The 22,119-nt window shown below is 52.2% G+C and overlaps 1 protein-coding gene and 1 long non-coding RNA gene across 3 annotated transcripts; one reads left to right on the top strand and one right to left on the bottom strand.

Moving 5' to 3' along the window:
* Positions 1 to 23: 23 nt before the first annotated feature.
* On the top strand, positions 24 to 8,074 carry LOC139679773 (uncharacterized). 2 transcript variants are annotated; one of them, XR_011699243.1, is made up of 4 exons: positions 24 to 110; positions 635 to 719; positions 2,186 to 2,325; positions 3,985 to 8,074. It is a non-coding gene; the product is annotated as an uncharacterized lncRNA (long non-coding RNA). The 2 variants fall into 2 exon arrangements; XR_011699242.1 differs by having other exon boundaries at positions 2,403 to 8,074.
* CFAP251 (cilia and flagella associated protein 251) lies at positions 1,642 to 20,496 on the bottom strand. Its single transcript, XM_071571808.1, has 22 exons — positions 20,455 to 20,496; positions 19,339 to 19,430; positions 19,086 to 19,188; positions 18,800 to 18,940; positions 18,412 to 18,521; positions 17,829 to 17,937; positions 17,322 to 17,402; positions 16,824 to 16,901; positions 16,298 to 16,342; positions 15,762 to 15,979; positions 15,034 to 15,207; positions 12,730 to 12,977; positions 12,493 to 12,641; positions 11,583 to 11,756; positions 11,123 to 11,307; positions 10,530 to 10,644; positions 10,173 to 10,336; positions 7,419 to 7,509; positions 7,066 to 7,209; positions 4,302 to 4,530; positions 3,112 to 3,213; positions 1,642 to 2,269 (listed from the first exon to the last, which is right to left on the bottom strand). The coding sequence occupies exons 1-22, from the start codon at positions 20,494 to 20,496 to the stop codon at positions 2,142 to 2,144; spliced, it is 2,922 nt and encodes a 973-aa protein (XP_071427909.1). The 3' UTR covers positions 1,642 to 2,141.
* Between the last annotated feature and the right edge of the window lie 1,623 nt (positions 20,497 to 22,119).

Below are 22,119 nucleotides of genomic sequence, written 5' to 3'. Positions count from 1 at the left end.
TCCGCCCGCACGCCCGCCCGCCCCGCGGGGCCGCGCACCGCGCACGCGCCGCCGCCAGGGAGGCCAGGCCGGGGGGGCGCCGGGAGGCGGGAAGGGACAGTGAGGGGACGGTGAGAGCTGTGAGGGGACAGCGAGAAAGGCGGTGTGAGGGGAGGACGGGCGGTGTGAGGGGACAAGCAAGAAGGGAGGTGTGAGGGGACGGCGGGCGGCGGGAAGGGAGAGCGGTGTGAGGGGTCGGGAAGATTGGCGTGAGGGGACGGGGAGAAGGGAGGTGTGAGGGGACAGCAGGCGGTGTGAGGGGACGGCGGGTGGAGGGAAGAGTTGGCGTGAGGGGACGGCGGGAAGATCAATGGGCGCTGTGAGGGGATGGCGGATGGTATGAGGGGATGGCGGGTGGAGGGGAGGGCAGTATGAGGGGATGGAGCCCACGCTACGCTCGGGGATGAGGGGACACCCTCACACCGGGAGCCAGCGGAGGAGGCGCCCCGAGGAACGGAGGCGGCCCCAGCCCCGCGCGCGGTGCTGCCGCAGCTCCTGAGGCTGGTTCTGCTCCGCCGTGTTCCTCTGGTGTTCCCACCTCCACCGTGCTCAGGCTGTAACTTAGCCCAGAATTAAAAAGTTTGTCCCGTTTCAGCTCGCCTCAACGCAGCAAGAGTGGGTAGACGCTGTAACGGGCTACCCAGAAAGGAGGTCGAACCACCGTCCTGGAGGTGTCGAAGGTAAGACTGGACGTGGCCCTCGGGGCCCTGGGCTGGTTAACAGGGTGATGTCGGGTCAGAGGTTGGACTCGGCTGATCTCAGAGGTGTTTTGCAGCTAATGGATTCTGTGGTAACCCAATGCAGCATCCTGAACACCACTAAATTTTACTGCAAAGCAGAACTGGAGGGGCTTTTAGAAACCTCAAAGTACTTTACATAGAAATAATACCTGGCTTTGTGCAGGACAGTCCTGGGCTCCAGCACTGACAGACACACATCCTCCCGCTTGTGCCAGACAAACAGACCCTGAGTGCAGGAATGGGCGATGCTCCCTGTTAGCAAAACATCCCTCCTTAAACAGGGAATAAATAAATCATCATAATAACATAAATTCATAATAAGCAGATTTCTTTTTTTCTCAGTGTTTATAAAGTTCCTCAGCTGCCTTAAATAATTCCAGTAATTTCCATGGAATTGGACTGCTCTTAAGCAGTGGAGGATCAGCTCCAACACAGATCCATGGAAGCACAGGAACATAAAGGGTAAAGGGGCAGAGTTCCATGCAAGGTGATGCTCTGCAGGACATCACAGACCTGTGTTCCCTGGTCCTGTTACTGCTGGACTCCTTCATTAACTTCTGCCTAGTGCACACCTTGCTGCTCTTGCTAATTGTACAATCACAGATGCTCTCACTACACAACAGCGATCTCTGTTTAAAAAACATTGCCTCTGAAAGGAACGCTTCTTAACGGCCTACATTATTATTCAAATTGATGCCGAGGTTGATGTAAAGAAGGAAGCGTGTTCAACAGCACTTCACTGATCTTTCTACAGCAACTTGTATCAGCCTCATTATGCTGTTTATACACACACAGTGCGATGCCGTCCCATTGGTATTACACTACTAATTGGAATTACTACTTTCAGTAAGAAAAAGTCAGTTTTAAAGGCCAAAGGGAAACCTGGTTTTAATGGGTACCACAGCATTCCTTTCTTTACTGAGGTCTGTTGGATTTATAATTACAAATCCATTCTAACCCGACCAAGCATTTATCAATGTATTTAATCAATACAATACTTTTACATCGCTCTTTTGCTGTCAGGTTTCACAAATGAATACTGTCTTAACATAATGAAAATAGACTGCCTCTGGCATAAACCCATCTGAAATGAATTCTAGGAAGGTTCCAGCCAAGGCTGAGGTGGCCACCTGCTTCATTCTACAGCCACCCCAGTGTTTCCCTACATAGGTGTGAAATTACAGGTTTGTGACATGTGCTAAACTGGGGGCTTCTTCTAGAGTTTGACTGAAATGCAACTATGGGGCCTTTGCTTTGTAATAAACAGAAAACACAAATTTTGCAGGTATTTGAGGAGAGAAGCCCAGAAAGTAGGAACAAACAGAAAACCTTGTGGCAGCTATGATTTTGAGTCTTTGTAGGTCAAAGATTCACTTCTTTCCTTCCGTTCTTTTTCTCTGGTGCAGCAATAGGTAAGCCAAGAATGTCAGCAGCAAATGTCTCTGCTGTGATTTCTGCTGGAATTTCTGCTTCAATCAAAGCTGCTGCACCTGGAGAGCAGTAACGACACAAAACACACAGTAGCAATGTAAAAATGGCTTTCCAGGTCAGTAAAATTTACAAGTGAAGTAGTCATGAAAAAGTGATGGTTTCCTCTCATAACACCTCATGTGTTTATATCAGGAATTGAACCTGTTGAATCTCCAAGTCTCACCTTCCAGAAGGTCCTTGCCTGAGCAGGGTCGTGGGACAACTTTTACACTCCAGCAATTTGATGTGATTTTAGGACTTCAAGGAATCCAGGGATTTCAAAGCTGCTTTGCAGCACCAGGCAGTGCCCTTTGGGAGCTGCACCATTGCTGTGCGTGGCCCATTCCAGTGACCCTGAACAGATGCTGTTCCAAACTGGTGGGGACTGGGACACAAATCATATGAAAATGCAGTTCCAATTACAATGGGAAATTAAATACAGCCACTTGGCTGAATCAGTGGTGTCATTTACTGTTCCAAACTGGTGTAGACTGGGACACAAATTGCAGACAAATGCAGTGGTTACCAACAGCTCTGTTACAATGGGCACTGCTGCCTGGGTGAAACCAGCCCTGGGATTTCCCTGTGTGTTTCTAATTTCAGTTCCAGCCAGCAGATAAACAGCAGTGTAATCTTGTCAGGCCCCAGTTATAGTTCATTGTCCATTTATTTTTAGATACACCCGTGTGATTGCTGTGTGGATGAAGGACAGTCTGTAGCTCTGTGACTATTTTTGCAATCCTGTCTGAGCAGTTCTGACACCTCTTGGCCTAACAGGGTAAATGGGTTAGAAATTTAAATTGTTCCATGTGGGAATTGAAGCAATTCTGCTTCTGTGCTGTGTGGAATGCTAATCCTGTACCTGAGGGATTGTAGGTGACCAGTTCAGATCCTCCTGTCCCGGGTCGCCTGCCCAGCAGGCTGGTCAGACACTGGGCCAGCTCGTCCTCACTCATCTGCTCTCCTGCACACAACAGAGCAAGGCCAGCCTGTGAGCTGGGGGTCGAGAGCACAAAAACTAGCAAGGAACTCAAACAAGAACAGTGCACAAACAAAACAGGGCAGTTCAAAAGGGCTTCTCTGAGACAGAGACACACACATACATGATCCCAGGAAAATTGTTCTTCCCTATTGCATTTTAGGAAAAAACGTTAATCAGAGGAAGGAATTCTGATGCAGACAGCTGTTCTAGGCTACACTGCACTTGCAGGGACTTGAGCTTCTATTCCCACTGGAAAATTCCTGGCACAGACCACAGTCTGTGTAGCCATTTTCACCCAGAGGAGGAAGAGGAAGGTGGAGAAGTCTTCATTTAGTGTCTTGGAATAACATGGACACAGCACTTGTTCCCAGTTAGCGGCTGGCTGATGCCCTGAAGCATGAGGTTATAGATCTGTTATGAAACTGTTCTATCTGATGTATCTATTTAGGGATGTTCACACCATCCATATAAATAACTAACCTTTCTCACTCTGGCTGAATCTTTGGTTTCCAAGGATCTTTGTGTCAAGGAGTCTTGCCAGGTGATGTACTAAGTCAGCCAGCATTTCCCATTACCTGTTTTAATGCTCAGCTGTACTTTTACACCAGGAGTAGGACAATAAAAGTTTGTTATTTACCACTCTATGGCACTGGCCACAAGCCAGTTTAACTAAACCATCCCATCTTTTCAGTCTTTCACACAGATTCGGCCTAGGACTGACCAATTTAATCTCTCTTGTCCCCTTTTTATCAGTTCTATACTACCTTTCCAGAGCCTGCATGACTGGAAGAGAGTACAATTCTGATAAGGGCATACTGGAAGAAGGATGCATTTTACCAAGATTCATGCTCATCATTTGACAGCCAAGATATCTCAGGCCAGCAGACATTTCCAGAGCAGTAAAAAAAGAGTAGCTGAGACAATAGATGTGATTATTCAATTTAAAATCTTAAGACAGGTGGCTCCCCACACCTGCCCTGGTTCCAGATTCATCTTTTGCTGCAGTAAGTTCTGAAATTGCAGGCAGAACTAGCAAGCATAAAACTAATATTAGAAAAGAAATAACTCACCTCTGCACTGAAGCAGAGACAGTAAGTCTCCTCTGTCAATAACTTTGTCTCCTTTCTCGTTATCGTAACCAAGAACCTGAAACGCCCGTTGTAGGTTTTTCATTGACAAGCCAAGTGCAGGTCGGTGATTTATATAAAGTTTGATAAAATCCTCCAAATTGATTTCTGTCACTTGTTCTCCAGCATCCACACACTTGCTGAATTTCACTTCATTTATCATTTCTTCAATCTAAGGATTAGAACAAGACAGATTGTTACACATTTTTTGAAGAGCATGGGACCAGTTTCCAACCTGGTGAATGCCAGTGTACCGTAACCATGCACGTACTGGTACTGCGGGTGCCATGACCACATCCCAGCGGGAAGCTGCACTCAGCAGCTGAGGATGGGCACAGCCAACAGCCACAGACTTGCTGACATGATGACATTAGGCAAAGATGGGGGTTGCACATACACTGTCATATTGGGTTTCCTCTCCTGACAGGCACTCAGTGACTCTGCAGCTGTTACCGGTACCTTCACCACAGCTGTGTCTGCACTGGGGACAGCGGGAAGGCAAACCACAAACCAGTAAACACCATCCCTGCTGTGAAAGCACATGCATGAGAGTCCCCACATACCCAGGCTGCACACACTGGGCTGGCATAAACACTCTTCCTGCTCTCTGACACGTGTCTGGTATGGCTCTGCCACCACACAAGCCAAATCCAAAACATGCTCAGTGGGGCTGGCACTCTGCACTCTCCTCTGGGACAAACAGGCAAGCACTGGCCATGCTGGGTGCTAGTGCTTTTCCTGAAGTCTGGTGCTGTGAGTCAGCCCAGCTGGCAGCTGAGCAGATGTGTGTCCAAAAGGAAGCATCTGCTCCGTGCTGTCACTGTCCTCACAGCCCCTTCGGAGGTACAGGGGCAGCAGAGAATTCCCTGTGCCCAGACAATTCCCTGTGCCAACACGTACCAAGCCTGCTGCTCCCTGGGAGGCGAGGCTGATGCAAGGTCTCCCCCGGGGAGGACTTTGCATTCAGCCTTGGGCCTTTGTCCTTGTGTCACAAGTTTTTCCACTGAATGAAGCCTGGGGAGGAGGGAAATCTGTCTTATATTTTTCCTGTAGCGAATGTCAGGCTAAGCAAGAACAGTCATTTTCACTCAGCTCTGGCTGAACCGGGATTAGGTTTTATGTCAATTCCACTGAACTACAAAAGAAAAATACCAATTCCCAAAAGCTCTGCTGGTCAGCCCAAGCTGCCTTTTCTCCCTTCTGCTTTTCCTTTATTAAAACACTCTAGAGAGATGAACTTTCTGGATTTTATTACTGTCCTGCCTGCCTCGAGCTGCAGATTGGTAGTTTGCCTGCTTTCACAACAGCTTAGCACCTCTGTTTCCATGCTTGAAATGCTGTCTATATTTTAATTTAGGGTGGAAAGTCAGGAGGGATTATCAGTTTTTCCTTCAGAGAAATGTCCCAGGGGAATATGGTCTCTCTGTCCCCAAGAGGCAAAAATGTAATAACCTGTCGTGAAGGGATAACACCACAGCCTGACACCAGGGCAAAGTGGCCCCGGCTCAGACAAGCATTTGCTGGTTGTGGGGGCTCCAAAGCTCATTCGTTGGATGGTGGCTGTGGCAAAGGTCCTGCCTCCCATCTGCTGGCTCTCTTGGCAGAGCATCCCTGGGCAGATGGGCTGGCACTGACTCACAGCACCACCTCAGCAGCCTGTGGGTTCCTGTGCCACGGCAGAGATGAACAACCTCCCCCGCGGAAAGACAAGGGAGCTCAGTGATGCGCCACTTCCCTCGGGAGAGCCCTCCTGCGGTGCGGGCTGTGGCTGGTGCGAGTAGGCCGTTATTTAAATCTCCTTGCATCAGAATCAGTGATTGTTTTTTGTTCGTGTTTTAATTACCCTTTTGTCAGGTTACACATTACAAAGAGGTTTGTATACAATACAAACTGCCTTGGAGAAACAGCCACAAAAGGGGAAGAAGCAGCACCCTTATTAAATCAGTTGTCTCTGCCTGCTGTTAAATTTGAAGCTAAAAAGCTCTTGAGAAATATTTGATAGGAAGCTCTGCTGTCATAACCTGAAAGGCAACCTCAGAGAGAGCTTCTGCAGAGTTTATCAGTTTATGAATGAGCTTTACATTCCATGGCAATAAACTTTGCTGTCTCCATCTAAAATCATTTTCATCAGTCCCAGGCAGAACAAGAAAGGGAGGCTCTATCAATGTCCAAATGAGTGCATTGAGCTGGATATTCTCACCCACACTGGTAACTCTTAGAACATTCTGGTTGAGTCTCCATCCAACCTGGAGGGACCCAGCCACATCCTCCCAACCACATGCTGCTCAGCCACTACTAAAAGTCACAGAGAGACCAAAGCATCTTACCCATGGACTTTGGAAAGCTGGAGGCTGCTGCTCTTGGAGCCAAAGGAAGATTCACTCCTGTACTTTCACCTGAAGAAACCCACCTCTGCAGTGCTGGCAGAGCCCCCAACCTCTGGGAGACCCTGAGGCTGTCTTGTTGAACACTTTCTGAACCGTCAGGCTCCAGGTTTGCTCAGCCCCTGCAGTTGCCCACCTTGCTAGCCAGGAATCATTACTTTTTGAGGAATTTGACCTCAAAAAACTGTTGATGCAAACCAACAACTATTGATGCAACTCAGAGCCATCCAGCATGGCAATAGTCAGAACCTGGCCCTTGGGACACTTGGTAAATGCAGTCAGTCTTGCTCTTTTTTCCTTTAGTAACAGCAGTAAAAACCAACCTCCTTCTCTGATGGATAAAATCCTATTGCTCTCATTATAAATGGAATTTCCTCCAAGGGAGTGTGCGTTGACACCTGTCTGTTCTCCAGTGTTTCGACACCTTGGCTGCACAGCTGTGCATAGTAAAAATAGTCTTCCAGCTCCTGCCAGGGATTCAAACAAACACTGTAAACTTCAGTTACCAACAGGCGTGAAAGATAAGGCTCCTCTTAGGGTTTACTAAAAGGCATATCAATGAGATTGCTGTGAAAGGTGAGCTGGACACAAAACAAAGGAATGTCAGGCCTGTATAAATGAATTTTAAACTCCCAACTAGATGTGGCCAGACAGTGTTCATGGTGAGCATAATTACCCTGAAGAATTCGCCTTCTCTGCCACCATCCAGGAGGTTGTAGAATGGGATCATGTCCTCCCCACCCAGGAAAGCAGCAGCATCCAAGGCACTGGATGAAAAGCGGGAGAAAAGAAGGTACAGGAAGGGTTCATGTGAGGAGAGCTTTCACAGTTCCCTTTCGAGTCATTGTTCAGACACTTTCAATAAGTAAAATCCCTGTGCCTCAGAATTCAGGGAAGAAAAGCACTGCCTTGAGCCATGTGCTATTTTATCATCAGCTGCACTTCTACAGCATATTTCATACCTAGGTTTTACATACAATAGCACAGTGTGGGAATTAATTTTTACTGAATGGTGCTCTTGTTTAGTGGAATGAGTACAGGGCTGGGAGCCAGGAGCTTTTCCATGAACTCGAACTTGGTGTCTGGCATTTAGCTTTTCTGCTTCCTTATAGAGACATTGAGGGAGATGAATTAGCCAGATCAGCATTTTGAACATGCAGAGAAGGCTGGAGCTTGGTGCTTGCAATAAACCACACAAACCCAAGCTCCCTGTTCCTTGATGTAACACGTTTTTCCCCAATAACTCAGTGCAGTCCATGACTCCACTTCCTGAGCTGTGGCAGTGACACTGTTGCAGGTGCAGTCGGCACCAAACTGAAAGCGCCTCAGTGGCCACCTCTTTGTTTCAATTTCATAAGCAGTTGGAGCCAAAAGGATCGCTCGTGCAGATGTAAAAAGAAACCAAGGCTGGAAGTGCAGCCATGGCGTGGCACTGCCACACAGTGCCCCACGCCTGGCAGCAAGGCTGCAGCTCTCACACACACACCTCAGCACTGCTGCTTCACTGGGGGTTTTGCAAGCTTCATGCTTTTTTCATAATTAAGTTATCTGGGTATTAAACACAGTGGAGATGCGCAAGATGCCAGAAGCAGCAATAAAATGATAATTATCTCATCAAGAACGTCACTCCAAAAACAAATTACATAGAAATTCAATGTTGCCTGGACCCTGGCCAACCATTATAAAGAAGGATCATTTATATTCTATTGCCTTCCTTAAAATGTCGCTTATCCTGACCCCCGACTGCTTAAGCCACACAAAGTGGAAAAGAAAATAAATAAACCCATTGCTTTCCCACCCAGGTTTCCTTTGTTCTGGCATATCAAGGTGAGCTGGCTCAGCACCCTTTGGGCTTTTCTCAGAGTGAGTGGAACCTGCAAGAAGTGTTTGACACAGGACCAGCACATGTCTAAACCACAAAGCCTTTGTCCTAGGAAGGTGAGGGATTCACAGGTGCACACCAAAAGGCAGACATAGGAGAGAGGGTTAAAAGCCAGCTCCCATGGGCTTGATATTGCCAGAAACAAGGAGATGTGCTCTGTGTCAGCAGGGTGATATGCAGAATTTAAAAAACCTAACCAGCACAGACTGACAGAGACTGTGCCACACTATCCCAGCTCTGCCAGGGACTAAACTTCCTTTCCAGTCCCTGAACTGTGAAGTCACTCCATGCTGGCCTGGAGTTTTGCTGTCATTCTCAGCTCCCTTTCTATGTACATGTGTATCAACTGGGCACAAAGGGGAGCCTTCTGCCCTGCACGGGTATTGCAACGAGCAGCTTTGGTCCTTGACATGCAGAGAAACCAAAATATATGCCCTGCTATTGCTGCCACGGGGGAGCACACAACTGGCACTGCTGCTGAGGGAGCTGGCAGAGGGAAACCTGCAGAGAGCAGTGGAAGGAACCTGGCAGGGTTCATTGTGGATGGTCTGGGCCAGAGCCTGGGGATTCTCATTTGTTAAAGCTGCCTTCACTCTTCCAGCCACCCCATTTACTGCAGCCCATTAATTCATGTAAGCAAAGCTTTATGGGATTAAGGTGGCTTGTCCTAAATCCAGTCTTCAAATGCGGGGGGATTTCCTAGCAAATGCCTATCCTGTTTGGAGAGCAGACACTTCTGTATCAGCAATGCCAGTGCCGCTCCTCTGGTCCTGGCCTAACCCTGGCAATCTCCCACCACAGTGGCCAGGCCCTTACAAGGACCACAGACTCCTTTGCCCTATTTCTTACCATCTGAGTACCATTTTCCAGACTAGAATATTTTATAGGTGCTATGGCCACCCCCAGCAAGGTTTGCTGGCTTAAATCCCAACTATGACTGTGTAGATATATTCACATAGAGGGGAACAAAACCTCCCAAAAATGTGTCCTTCCTGTTTCAGCTGCCACCCCACACAGCTGCTTGGGCCCCAACAGCTCATTACAGACTAGGCTGACCCCACTGCCGTCTCACCATCTCCACCATACTGAACTGTTAATAAGCTGTTAATGAACCCAGTGTCAGGCCAGCTGTCTGGCAGCCCACAGGATGGAGCAGAGATGCTGCCAGCCTTCCCTCATGCTCCTCTCAGTGAGTGGTGGGTCTTCTGCCTCCCTGAGTCCTGGGACCTGTCCTCCATCTCACAATCCTTGCCACATGCAGTTTGTTGTCCTGGTCATGGGCACAGCACTGTGGAAGGAGAGAGAACCTGCAGGACTTTATCACCTGCTCCCAAAGGACCTGTGCTCAAGAGAGCCCTGCAAAGAAGCTCTCTGCATGATCACCCTGCCTGCTCTAACTCCTCTGGACAGAAGCAGAGACCTGGGACAAAAATGGCACAAAAGGCCCATTCTCAGTGTAAATGCTGAGGGGCATTTGCTTCAGCTGTGCTGACCAAGCAGCTGTGGAAAGCAGTAACAGGACTCCTTCCTTCTTCCTGCCACACTCACGTTAGGTTGACGTTCCATTTCATAACAGTGCAGTCGTTCCCCCCTGCTGTAAAGACATAACGTCCATTGTAGGAGCTGGCGAGGTCAGAGGCACCATCCGGGTGGCAAATGAAGGCTGAGGACTTGTGGGGGTTGCCATCAACAGGCAAAATCTGCAAGCCCACCTGTAAGGAAAGAGAGTCTGGGAGGGCTGGGGCATTGTGCACTGTGGCAGTGCTGCCTCCTCCTCCCAGGAGCTTGCTCAGCTCCCAGGCAGGATCAGCCTGCACATGGTTTCATCTCCAGAGAAATTCCTGAAGGACCACCAGCCCTGCAAATGGGAGCTCTTGTGCAGCTGGGGCAGGAGGGGCTCCATACCTTGTCCTTTGTAATGTACACCAGGTAGTGCTGCTGGGGGTCTGCAGGGCTTGTTGTTGGGAGGATTTGTATCTTCTCCAATGGGGAGCCATAGGTTGGTCCCAGAAGGGTCTTTCTAAAGACAAACAACATATTTATCCATTCTATGTCTCACAAAACATTTTGCCTCTCTGAACAGTTGCTGTGTGGGAGAATGGGAGGTCTGGGTAGTGCAAAGGTTTTCACTACCAGGTGAGCCAACAGGACAAGACAGGGCCCCTGGCTGGAAGGGACCACACTGGGGCTCAGAAATAAACTCAGTGCTAAGGGATTATTGTGCTTTCCTCATCTGAACTTCTGACTCTTTATCTAATGCTGAACTGCTGCGTCTCAAGTCCAACATGTTGAGCAGACAAGGATCCACCTACACCCACAACCTTACTGGATGACATGCTGGTGAAGAGCAGAATGGACAAAAGTAGACCTGGGGGCCCGAGAGTCATCCCAAGGTCTACATCACAGATGGACAAACTAATGGGTGGGAGTAGGGAGTAGAAGAACACAGAGTCAGGATGGGGCTCCCAGGCAGTTGTAGGCCTGAATCAATCCTCTACCTGCACATTTTGGTTGTCGTGTTGAGTAGCTTCATTTTGTAGCAGTTGTTGGCAGTGAGGATAAAGGACTCGGTGCTGAGCGGTGGGTACCAGGCCAGGCACAGGGGCACTGCACTCTGCTCCACCTGGTCCCTGTGAGTGACCACCAAGTGGTCCTTGATGCTGCTGCTCAGGTCATATTCAACCTGGAGGGAAGACAAGAAAACACAGCAACTCTCCTGTGGTCTGCCAGCACCCTGGACCTTGTGTATTAACTGAATCCAGCATCTCTTGGGAGAAGCCCCAATATCAGAACCTCAGCCCTGAGACCAGGCTGAGAAATGATCTCCAGCAGTGGAGCTGGTGGGGAGAGGGTTGGGAGCCACACAACCAATCATGGAGTCTCTCTGGATGTCCTTGTCCAGCCCCCCCATGTTAACCATAAATCTTCACTGTCCCTTAGACATTCCTGTTCACCCACCAGCTGCCGGTCCTCCCCGAGGCTCAGGAGCCTGGGCTTGTTGCTGTCTGGCTGGACCCCAAAGAGGATGTTCCGGATGGGTTTGTAGTGGGAGTCCAGCCCTGCCAGGTGTTCCCAGCATCTGCGCCCGTTCTGCAGGACTCTCTTGTAAACAATCACTGAGTATTTCTCATCCTGCAACGGCAGCACAAAGGTCAAGGACCCACAAACCCCACGCACATCCTCTGGCTGGCAGCGCTGGCTTGTTGTGTCCTGTCCAGGCTTAGCGTGGTCCTTTTGGAGTCCCACAATGAGGTTTAGAGCCACAGTCAGGATAAAACACCAGGACAGACAAATTTGGGCAGCTGCTACCAAGGGCAGCACTACAGCAGTTCTCAGCATGGCTGGAGTATCTGAGCCGCTCCCTGCCATGCTGATGCAGAGGGACACTAAAACGAGTTCTGTGACTCCTCCGAAATCCCTAGATGTTTCCCACTCCTGTGTCCTGCCACATGTGCAGGAAAGGGGAATCTTTTCTTGGAGCAAATCATCACCAGTTGCTATAACCTCTGTGCTGAACTGCTTCAACGCTGCCTCAACACTGAGATATGGGGTGGAGGGAGCAGCCCCCACCCCAGAGCACCAGCCAGAAGGAAATCCCTGTCCAGCCCTTCCTACGGATGGACGCAGAGCTAAGACTTGTCACTAGAGTTAGTGATGGGACGCTGCCAGCAGCAGCTCTGCGGAGCAGCTGGGACTGGTGACGTTTTTACAGAATGACTCTGAGCCAGGAAAAGCATTTCAGAGTCACGAAGCCCCGGGGGAGGAATAGCCCTCCGTGCATCGTAGGATGGCCGGCAGTTCCCAGTCCCTCCCAAAGCCGCACCAGGAGCAGCGCTTGTAAATCACCGAGCGGAAAAAACAAGCTCACAGCTGTTGCGAGGTACTCGGCATCGTGAGAGAAGCTAATGTGAGTCACGGGACCCTGCGAGAACTGGAACTCCTTGCAGCTGGACCGAAGGGAAATTGCATCGAGGATATAAACGCTTCCATCAATAAAACCAGCGGCCAGAAAATGACCTGGAAAACACGCCAGAAAACTCAGAGCAGCGCCGCTCCTCCCGGGAAGCCCATGCTTGGCACACGGGGAGGGCACGGGCCGGGATACCTTCAGGGTCATAGGACAAGCACTGGATGCTGGCCCCGGGGAATATCCTGCTGGCGAGGTACTTGGTGTGCCGGTAATCCCACACCTTCAGCAGCCCACAGTGACTCCCCACAGCCACCAGCGTCTGCTGTGGGTGACAGGCGATGGCACTCACGGCTTTCTTTGCCTCCTCCAGGACTTTTTCAAACTCTGTGCTGTCTGTTGCAACATGGAACACGGTTGCATCAGAGGTTGAAAGGATAAAGTTCCTGTTTAGTGCGAGAGAAACAGAATTTGATGAATCAGACTCGCTGGCTCATGTCCCTCCAAGCTATGTTACACATCAGTCTCTTTTTTGCAACTTTGCTGGAGGGTCACTTGTATTTTGTGATATGCAATATGCAAACGCTCCTTGACCTGGAAGGCAGGTGGCACTTTGTATTCACGACCCGGGAAATCGCCACAGGAAGATGCTGGAGCCAGTTCCATTTTCTACTTGGCTGGGCAAGCCAGATGAATGACATCTGGGGAGCTTTTGCTGTTTGCAAGTTGCTGGTGTGTGAGACAGACAAATGAGCAATTGAAGATACTCTGAATAGTCTTTTCACGTCTCCACACCACTATTGTCAGTGGCTCCACGGTGACAAGGTCAGAGAACAGTGTTGGTGCTGCGCCGAGACGGGGTGGGTCCTGTCTGCTCACTGAGCACAGCAGAGAGGGTCTCACTGTGACTGGCATGTGTGAGCAGACAGCTGGATAATTATGCACAAATATGTGTAGTTTCAGCCCGGCTGAGGTCTCAGGGTCCAGCTAAAGGAACAAGAAAGGACTGCACAGAAATCCCAGACTGGTTTGGGTATGAAGGGACCTTAAAGCTCATTCCATTCCAACCACCCTGCCATGGGCAGGGACACCTTCCACTTGACCAGGTTGCTCCAAGCCCTATCCAACGGGGCCTCAAACACTTTGAGAGACAGGGCATCCACAGCGTCTCTGGACAACCTGTGCCAGTGCCTCCCCACCCTCACAGTGAGGAATTTCTTCCTTATATCCCATCTAACCCTGCCCTCTGTCAATACCAAGCCATTCCCTCCTTGTCTTATCACTCCATCCCCTTGTCCAAAGTCCCTCTCCAGCTCTCTGGAAGCCCGTGAGGTACTGGAAGGTGCTCTAAGATCTCCTTGGAGTCTTCTCCAGGCTGGATCCTGGAGTTGCACAAACTTGGCTGCACAAGTGCAGAAACTCAGCCTCTTTGCCAGCTGGCCCATGACAGCCATCAGTTCCTGCACATCTGCCCCAGGCACTGATGGACTCTGTGCCTCTCATGTGCCTCAGCTGGGCTCTCCAGCCATTCCTGACCCCACCAGCCTGCTGAGATAAGCAGGCTCGAGGCTTCCCCTTTGATTTTCTGCCTTTTGTGCTGCCCAGAGCAGCTGCAAGTGGCAGGAGCTGCAGCAGCGACCCAGGAGGAGGGATGAGACAACAGAGAGCAGAGACAGGGAGACCAAACTGTTCCCCAGGGCACTGCTCCAGGCTGGAGAGGAGTCTGTCCCACATGGCTCTTTGGAAAACACATGCAGCTAAGAACAGACATTGCCAGGAGAGCCTTAACAGGAGTGACAGACATATGGTTTGCAGGCTGGATGGAGCCACACAGCAGCTTTATCTGGCCTGCAGACTCCTCATAAATCCTCAGGCACAGCTACATCACACGGAAGGACAGAGAGGGGCTGGTGACCAGGTTGGGGTTGCCCCAGGCTCCTGAGTTGAGGTGGTGCAGCCCAGAGCTGGTGCCACTGCCCTGATTAGCTTGCCAAGCCATGATAAAATCCAACTGGATATAGCCATCCATGGGAGGGGTTTAAAGGGAGGATTAAGGGGCCCAGTGAACGCTGGAGGCTCAGCATTAGCATTGCCTGGTGTGCTGGGTACGTGACAGAGAAGCTGATCATCACCCTGCCTGCACTGATGCCGTGTCTGTGCCAAGGCATCACATCAAGCTCAGAATTTAAGATGTGCTGGAGCCCACCTGCAGTTTGGCAGCTGCTGGGAAGTGCCTGGGGTCTGCACACAGAGAGGGGATGCTTCTTTCTGGCAGGCAGGTGGGACAAATACCCCAAATGAAAAGGAGAAGGGGAGTAAAGGGGCACATTCCCTTCCTGTCCTGCCTCCCTGTCCCTGTCTTGCCCAGAAGCCTGGGCACAGGGTTGAAACCTGCTCCAGACCAGGCAGATCATCACAGGGCAGCTTTCACTGACCTCCTCCCCAGCTTGTAGCTGCAGGGCAAACACAGGACAAAACCTATGTCTGTAAAGAGACACTCACCTGGCAAGGAAGGGCCGGCTTCTGGCTGGGAAGGCATCAGGAGGATCACGAAGGGGTGTGGAGAAAGAGAGGGAGCAAATGGGACCCACGTTGCTGGGGCTGTAGAGGCTGAGGAGCAGCAGCTCCCCGTCGTAGAACTTAACGTGCCCGTTCACATCACCTGTTATGATGCAGCTGCAGGGAGGGAAAGTTCTTACCAACACACTGGCTAACAGCTCCCAAGTATTTCTTGGATAGCACCCTTAGGCAGAAGGAAATCTCTTCCCCATTCTTGGCACAAGCACACGAGAGGAGCCCTGCACAGAGGTGCAGGGCAAAGCCCAGGACTGTGCAGAAACCAGCCTCTCTGCTGTGACCCTGCCGTGCCCCTGCCCTGTCCCCAGAGCTGTCGCAGCGTTTGGTGGCTGTCTGCTCCCTCTGCCGGTGACGGCCAGGAGGCTGAGCCAGTGTCTGAGCCACCCCAGCAGAGTTGGCATCACATCACCACGAGTTTTCAACCTTATTTTGCCCCCCAGCCAAATCCATTGCTGGGAAATTGCTCATAAACCAGCAGCACTTTCCTCCAGAGTTTTCCTGGTCCTTGCAACCTGCCAAGTGACTTCAAACTCCTGCACTTGGCTGCAGTTCATCAACATTATCTCTGCCATTGCTGAAAATACCCAAGGACTCCCATGGCTGGGATACCCAAGGCCTGTACCCACAGCTACAGGAAACAGCTTCCCCATTACCTGTCCAACACCTGGAGCACAGTGAGACTGTCCTTCTGCATCGACACCATTTTGCTGGCTGTCATTCTGAGGGGCTTGGGCTGCTGTTCCTTGGGGGCAGTTCGGGGGTCCACAGCATCCCACACCACCAGCTTCCCGGCCGAGGTGCCCGTCAGGGCTTGGGAGTTGTTGAAGTGGAAAACCGACTGGCTGAACTTCCCCACCACACTCTTGAAGGTCTGTGGGGAGAGCGGTGAGGCCACGTGTTCATCATGAGCACCAGCTCTGCCCTTCCCAAGCAGAGATGTTCCTGCTGGGTCCTCATGGAACATTCCCCCCTGTCCCACGGCAGCACCATCACAGACAGGAGCCCCAGGAGAAGGTGCAGTGGGGCATCTTGGCCTCAGCTCAGGCAACTCTGGCTTATCCCTTCAGGAGACCGAGGGGGACAGTCTGGGGACACGGCCGCTGGTGTTGGTGAAGGGGATGGGAAGGGACAGAGCTGCTGGCAGGAGGAAAGCCAGGAGGGGGACAGGCTCTGGTCCCCCTGTGCTCACCTGGTTGCTCAGGAATGGTGTTCCGTACTGCAAACTGGCATCGCCCTGGGGAAAACAGGGAAAATATCCAGGACAAGGATTTTGGGACTGTGCTCTGCAGTGCCAGTGTGCCCCCTCTCCATCAGCTGGGCACTGGCACCACACTGTGGGGACCAAAGCAGGGCTCCTGTGGCAGAAAGGCTCTCCAAGACCTTCCAGAGAGCACAAAACCCCCTCTACCTGCTCCTGTTCCAAAAGCTGCTGACTGGCACAAGGCACATGGAGGGCCCATGGAAAAGCAGGAGCATTCCTGCCACAGCTGGGAATGACCCAGCATGGGGATAGAGGGAGGGCTACACTCTGCCAAGAACACTCTGGAGTTCAGAGAGGGCAGGGGGTGAGGGCAGGGGCAGATCTGCAAAGCAAACTGTGACCCCAGCCATGGGCAGACATGTGGCCCCACAGCCCACACTTCCTGGCCAGTGTGTTCGCCCCCTGCCACCTCCTTTCTGGCATCAGAAATATGACTGCTCATGTCTCTACTTACCCACAGGTAAAATATCACCTGGGTTTTGCTGTTGCTGACAAACTCATGGGGATCTTGAGGGTTAAAAATGACATAATCCTGAGATTCAAAAGTGAGAATTGCATTAGCACCAAGCTGGGCGACGTTTTCTGCTTATTATTCCATGCAAAACATCTGCTTTTATCCAAAACCCACTCCACCACCTGCACTGAACTGAAAACAGAGGCCAGGTTCCGTGTGCTCCCTCCTCGGTGGTGGGGACATGCCAGTGCCAGGGCTGTGGTGGGGGACACCCCTAGGGTCCCCTCTGCACCCCAGAGTGTCAGGCAGGAGGGGAACAGGGAAGCCCCCCAGGACCCTCCAGTGAAACAGGGTGCCCCAGGGATGGGGAGTGATCCTCCCTCACATCTCCAGCCAGTATCCAGTACCAGCCCCATTCTGGCTGGGAGCAGGTGGGGATTGGGCTGCCCAGTCCAGCCCAGTCCAGCCTCTCTGCTCTCCTGAGCCAGGATCACTCACCTGATGCCCAAACTCAGGCCTCAGCTCTGTGCTGCACAGGGGTTTCTCTGTGGTCAAAGTCCACCTCCAAACACAAACTCTCTGGAGGAGAAGGGAAGAAAAACCCAGACAACACAAGTGGCTTTCAAGGAGCTTTGGGGAGCCACGTGAAGCCCCTTCCCCTCTGCTGCAGGGGGTGGGGGAGTAAGAGATTGGGATAGGGTAAAACCCAGCATGGCTTGGCAGCAGAGAGATTAATTTCAGGAAATAATGCTAGAAATTGCTCCAGTGAAAGTGATGAAGTCAGTAGCTTTTATCCCAAATTACGATGCATTTTCTCAACTCCACAGCAGTTACTTTAATGAAATCCAGGTCTGTCTTCTAATGGCTCAGCAAAGCCAAGCCATCATTCTGCAAACCTGTTCTGCCTCTCTTTTACTCTGCCCATCCATATTCCCCCCTCCCCTGTGCTGCACTAGGAAAAACCTCCATCCTGGAAAGCTGTGCAAGAACAGATATTCTCTTTACCTGGACAGCACCAGCACTAATGGTCACCAAATACTTGGCATCCTGGGAAATGGCAATAGCACAGACCCCGTGCTCCGGGTGGCTCCCGAAGATGGTGCGCACCGGGACCCTGCGGAGCAAACACCTCCTGGGGGCTCAGGCAGCACAGGGATTTGCCAAGGCAGCCAACTGGCAAAATCTGTGGCACAGTCCACCCTGGTCTGTGTGGAGGGAAGGAAGAAGTCAGGCAACAAACAACGGGGCTGCTGTGGGAGCAGCCAGCGCTGTGGCTGGTTCTCAGTGTCCCCTCCATCCCTTTCTCCCAAGGAAGTGGTTCTGGGAAAAAATTCACCAGGGAGTTTTTAAGAAAATACTACAGCTTGGAGATGTGAAGTGCTTAGTCTAGGGGAGCTCAGCCCCATCTCAGTGTCCTGTGGGTGTGGGTGATATGAGGACAATGAAGCCCTTGGTTTGGTTTTGGCTCCTTTGCTGCTGTAGGCGGTCCCTGTGTTCTCCCATTTCACTCTCAGCTGAGGCTGGAGTCAGTCCTAAGTGATTTACTGGACACAGGGGGTTTCCAAAGAGGAGGTTCCTGGGAGTTTACCCAGAGAAGGAGTCCCACACGATGATCAGAGCGTCCGGCCCTCGGTCAGCAGTTGCAACCCAGCGCTTGTCTTCACTCACGCACAGGCAAGAAATTACATTGGCATGGCCCTGGGAAAAGGAAGCAGCAAAGGGCCTTGGAGGCTCCAACCTGGGGCTGTTTGAAGCATTCATCAGGCTGTTCTGCTCACGAGTTCACTGATGCAACCCAACACAAAGTGCCTTCCACTGCCACATGTTGGGAACTGCAGAGGTGTGGGGGCAAAGCAACACACCCCTTTGCACGGGCAGAGTTTGGGTGACCCTGAGCAGTGGGAAAAGAGGTGCAGGGAGAGAGCTCAGGGAAAGGGGAGGAGAAGAAGGGGAGACACCTGGGCTATGTGCCAGACCTGCAGGTGGTACTGCCTGTTCCCCAGGATGTCGTGGATGACCACAGTGTGGGAGGAGACATACAGGAGCACCCGGTCCTCCCCGTCCATCAGGCTGTGCACGGCCAGGCTGCTGTTGTAGCCAAACACCCAGGACAGGTTCTGCAGGGAAGAGGCAGCTCTTGGCTCTCAGCAGCTGGCACAGAAAGGCCACAAAAAGTCTCTGGGGAGATGGAAGAGCATGGGGAGGAGCACTGGGTGCCATCACAGTGGGCCATCATGGTGGCACCCCGCTGTTGATACTCACAAGGGGGTGAGGGCTGCTGTCCCTCTCCTTCTGAAATAGCATCCCTGGCGTGGCTGCCCACACCAGACTGGCACAGCCATCTTGCTGGTTGTCCTGTTCCCTGCAGCCTGAATGAGGGCTGGAAATGGGCTCAGACAGTGCTGGGGGTGGTCCAGGGGATCCAGCATCCTTCAGGCATGATGTCCTAGCAGTGTCTTCCCACAGGGCATCCTGGCTTCCAGTCCAGGTGCTGGGCGGAGTGTCTGGGATCCCCATCCCTGAAGGAGTTGATGGGGAACACAAGGGTACATCTGCTCCAGCATCCTCCGGTGCTCCTTCCTTCTCCTTGGCAGCAGCAAGGGGATTCTTGGAAAGGGAAATAGATTTTAGTGGGTGCTGCTCTGGCTGGGGCCTGCTCTGCAGGTAGTAGTAATGAACCCCAGCATGCCTCAGATCCAACCTACATCACTCTCAGGGCAGGCTTCAACATCAGGACACTGCTCTGCCCCTGTCCAAACTGCCAATGGATTTGTACTGGGGGAAAAAAATGCCATGGAAAATTTTCCAACAGCTCCTGCTTCTCTTTCTGCACATCTAACCTTGCCCTCTTTGCACCTTCTCAGCATCCTGTGGCTCACATCAGAAACTCCTCAGGCACCTCCTATCACTTGGGCTGAAATGCCAGATTTTCCTCCAAAATGAACTTTTAGGTCCTGTGAACCCTGTCCCTCCTGAAGTCCAGCTCCTGACTACCCCCCAGCAATGGTTATTGATTCCTGCACCAGAGCACGGGTTGGAGAAGGAGCAATGACAAATTGAGGTTAAAACCAGGGGCACTGGGTCCTGGAGCTGGGGCTGAGATGGGTGTGAAGGGCTCTGCAGCAATCCCAGCCCTGCTGCCCGGTGAGCAGACAGAAAGAGAAGCTTAAAATCCCAGCACCACCTTCCTGAGCCTCTCACCAGCCTGGCAGTGAATGTGCTAACCAGCCCTGGGGTCTCAGAGCTGGCAGGGGTTCCCCAATCCGAGCACTGAGCACTTAATGTTGATCTTGAGATCCACACCACTCTCCCCATTGGACTACTGAATCTTCTCTAGCAAGGAATGAACCTGGACACTATTCCTGGCTCTGAAGGAGATACAATAACATTTCATTCAGCACGGGGAGGAGCCGAGTTCCCTCCTGCTTGGGTGGCTCTGGGCAGCTCAAGTGTCAGCAAATACTGATGGCTGGACTGAGGCTACACAGAGGTGCTGCCTCTCCCACCCCTCATGGATGTCTCAGGATAAACCACATCCTGGAGACACTCTTCTGGAGCCGGGGGCTCTGCTTCCACCAGATTTTGCCCCAGAGCTTGTCTCAGACAGGACTTGCCATGGCACTGCCCTCACCTGCTCATCCATCTCCTGAGCCGTCTGTCTGTCCTGGGACATGTCCTTGGGCTTGCTGCTTATTCCTGCTCTTCCCTCGGCGAGTTCCTCCGGTATAACATCCCACGAACCATCCACCCTCACCTTCACCCCCTTCCAGGGGATATGGAGATGCTCTGGAATACTCCCCACACACTCCCCCAGGGTCTGGCTGCACCACAGAGGGCTGGAACTGGGCACAGGGGGAAAGGGCACCTGTGACTCTGGGAAACGGGTCCCAGAGCCCCCTTTCAGCTCCAGGAACTTTCCCACTCAGCACAAGCAAGCCCAACACAGCCCCAGTTATTCCAGCCCGGACTCCCTCCCCATCCTCCCACCCGGGCATGGACATTTCCCTTTGGATGGAGTTTTGTCCCAGTGCCCATAAGCAGCCGGGCAGCTCCTGGTTCATCTCCGGCTTTGCGGGTTGCATTTGAGCCAACACCAAAACCTCGGGCACAGAAAACCTCCACGGGAGCGGGAGGCGGCCCCGGGAAAACCCTCTCTCTTCTCCGGGGGGAGCTCGGGAACAGCCGCTCGGGAACCCCACGGGTCTTACCGGGGTCACATAGAGCCGTTCCCAAGACCCCGCCAGGCCTGGAGACCCTCCTGGGCCCCCTCGCTCACCGACACACCGATCCCCGCGTCCCTCCGGCCGCCACCGCCGTTCCCAGGCAACGGGAGCAACGACGGCACCGGCTGCGCCGGCGGCGGCACCGGGAGCGGCCGGGAGAGAGGGGCTGGAATGGGAGGGAAAGGGGACCCTCCTCATCCCTACCCTCTGCCCTGGGAGCGGCCGGAGAGAGGGGCTGGATGGGGAGGGAAGGGGGAGCCTCCTCTTCCCCACCCGCTGCACGGGGAGCGGCCGGGAAAGAGGGGCTGGAAGGGCAGGGAAGAGGGACCCTCCTCATCCTCATCTGCCCCGGGAGCGGCCAGGAAAGAGGGGCTGGAACAGGAGGGAAGGGGGACCCTCCTCATCCCCAGCGGCTGCTGGGTACAGCACTGACCCCCCGCCCAAAGCAGGGACCTGGAGGGGGCACATTTGGCCCTTTCCAAGCCTAAATCCCGCTCATGGCATTGCCAGAGCCCTTTGGGGCCAAACCCTCACCCTGCCCAGGGGAATGGGATGAGGACTCTACACCCAATAACCTCCCAAGGAGTTGTAGGCAGCTCTGCTTCGGTGGCCCCTCTAAGCAGGAAAAGCAGAGTTAAACCCAGAAAAATTCTCCCCCACCCCTGCCAGTCCCCCCCCACCCGTGCCCAGCTCTCTGCCAAGATGGCACTTGCACAGGAGACTCTGATCCCAGGGTTCACTCCAAGCTCTGGCTTCACTCCCCAGATAATCAGCTCCAAGTGCTCCCAGCTGCTGACCCAGCCTTGCTGTTAAGCTCAAATAATAACAATTTCTAAACTTAATTTGTTTTGCTTTGTGCCCAGCAAGAATCTCACACTCTGCTGGGAGCTGAAAGGACTTCTATCAGATCCCATTATCTCCTCGACCTGGAGAGGCTGCTCCAACCCCTCCTCTGTAGAACAATCAGGGAGTTCTACAGCTCCAGGAGCAGGATTTGCTCCTTACCAAAGCAGGTTTCAGTCCTTGCCCCAGGAGCAGGACAAGTTTGGGAAGGTGAAGTTCTCCCTGGGTAA

The sequence above is a fragment of the Pithys albifrons genome, chromosome 17, assembly GCF_047495875.1.
Source record: "Pithys albifrons albifrons isolate INPA30051 chromosome 17, PitAlb_v1, whole genome shotgun sequence".
NCBI classification, from domain to species: Eukaryota; Metazoa; Chordata; class Aves; order Passeriformes; family Thamnophilidae; genus Pithys; species Pithys albifrons.
The sequence above is the reverse complement of the archived record's forward strand: the minus strand, read 5'-3'. Positions and strand labels throughout refer to the sequence as shown.

Excerpts from the sequence above, each read along its gene's own strand:
- CFAP251 (XM_071571808.1), bottom strand. The coding sequence starts at position 20,496 with ATGTCCCAGGACAGACAGACGGCTCAGGAGATGGATGAGCAG. Across the intron at positions 16,902-17,321 it reads GGCCTGAGTTTGGGCATCAG|GATTATGTCATTTTTAACCC; the intron begins GTGAGTGATCCT and ends TTTGAATCTCAG. Across the intron at positions 4,531-7,065 it reads TTTATCCATCAGAGAAGGAG|ATTGAAGAAATGATAAATGA; the intron begins GTTGGTTTTTAC and ends TCTAATCCTTAG.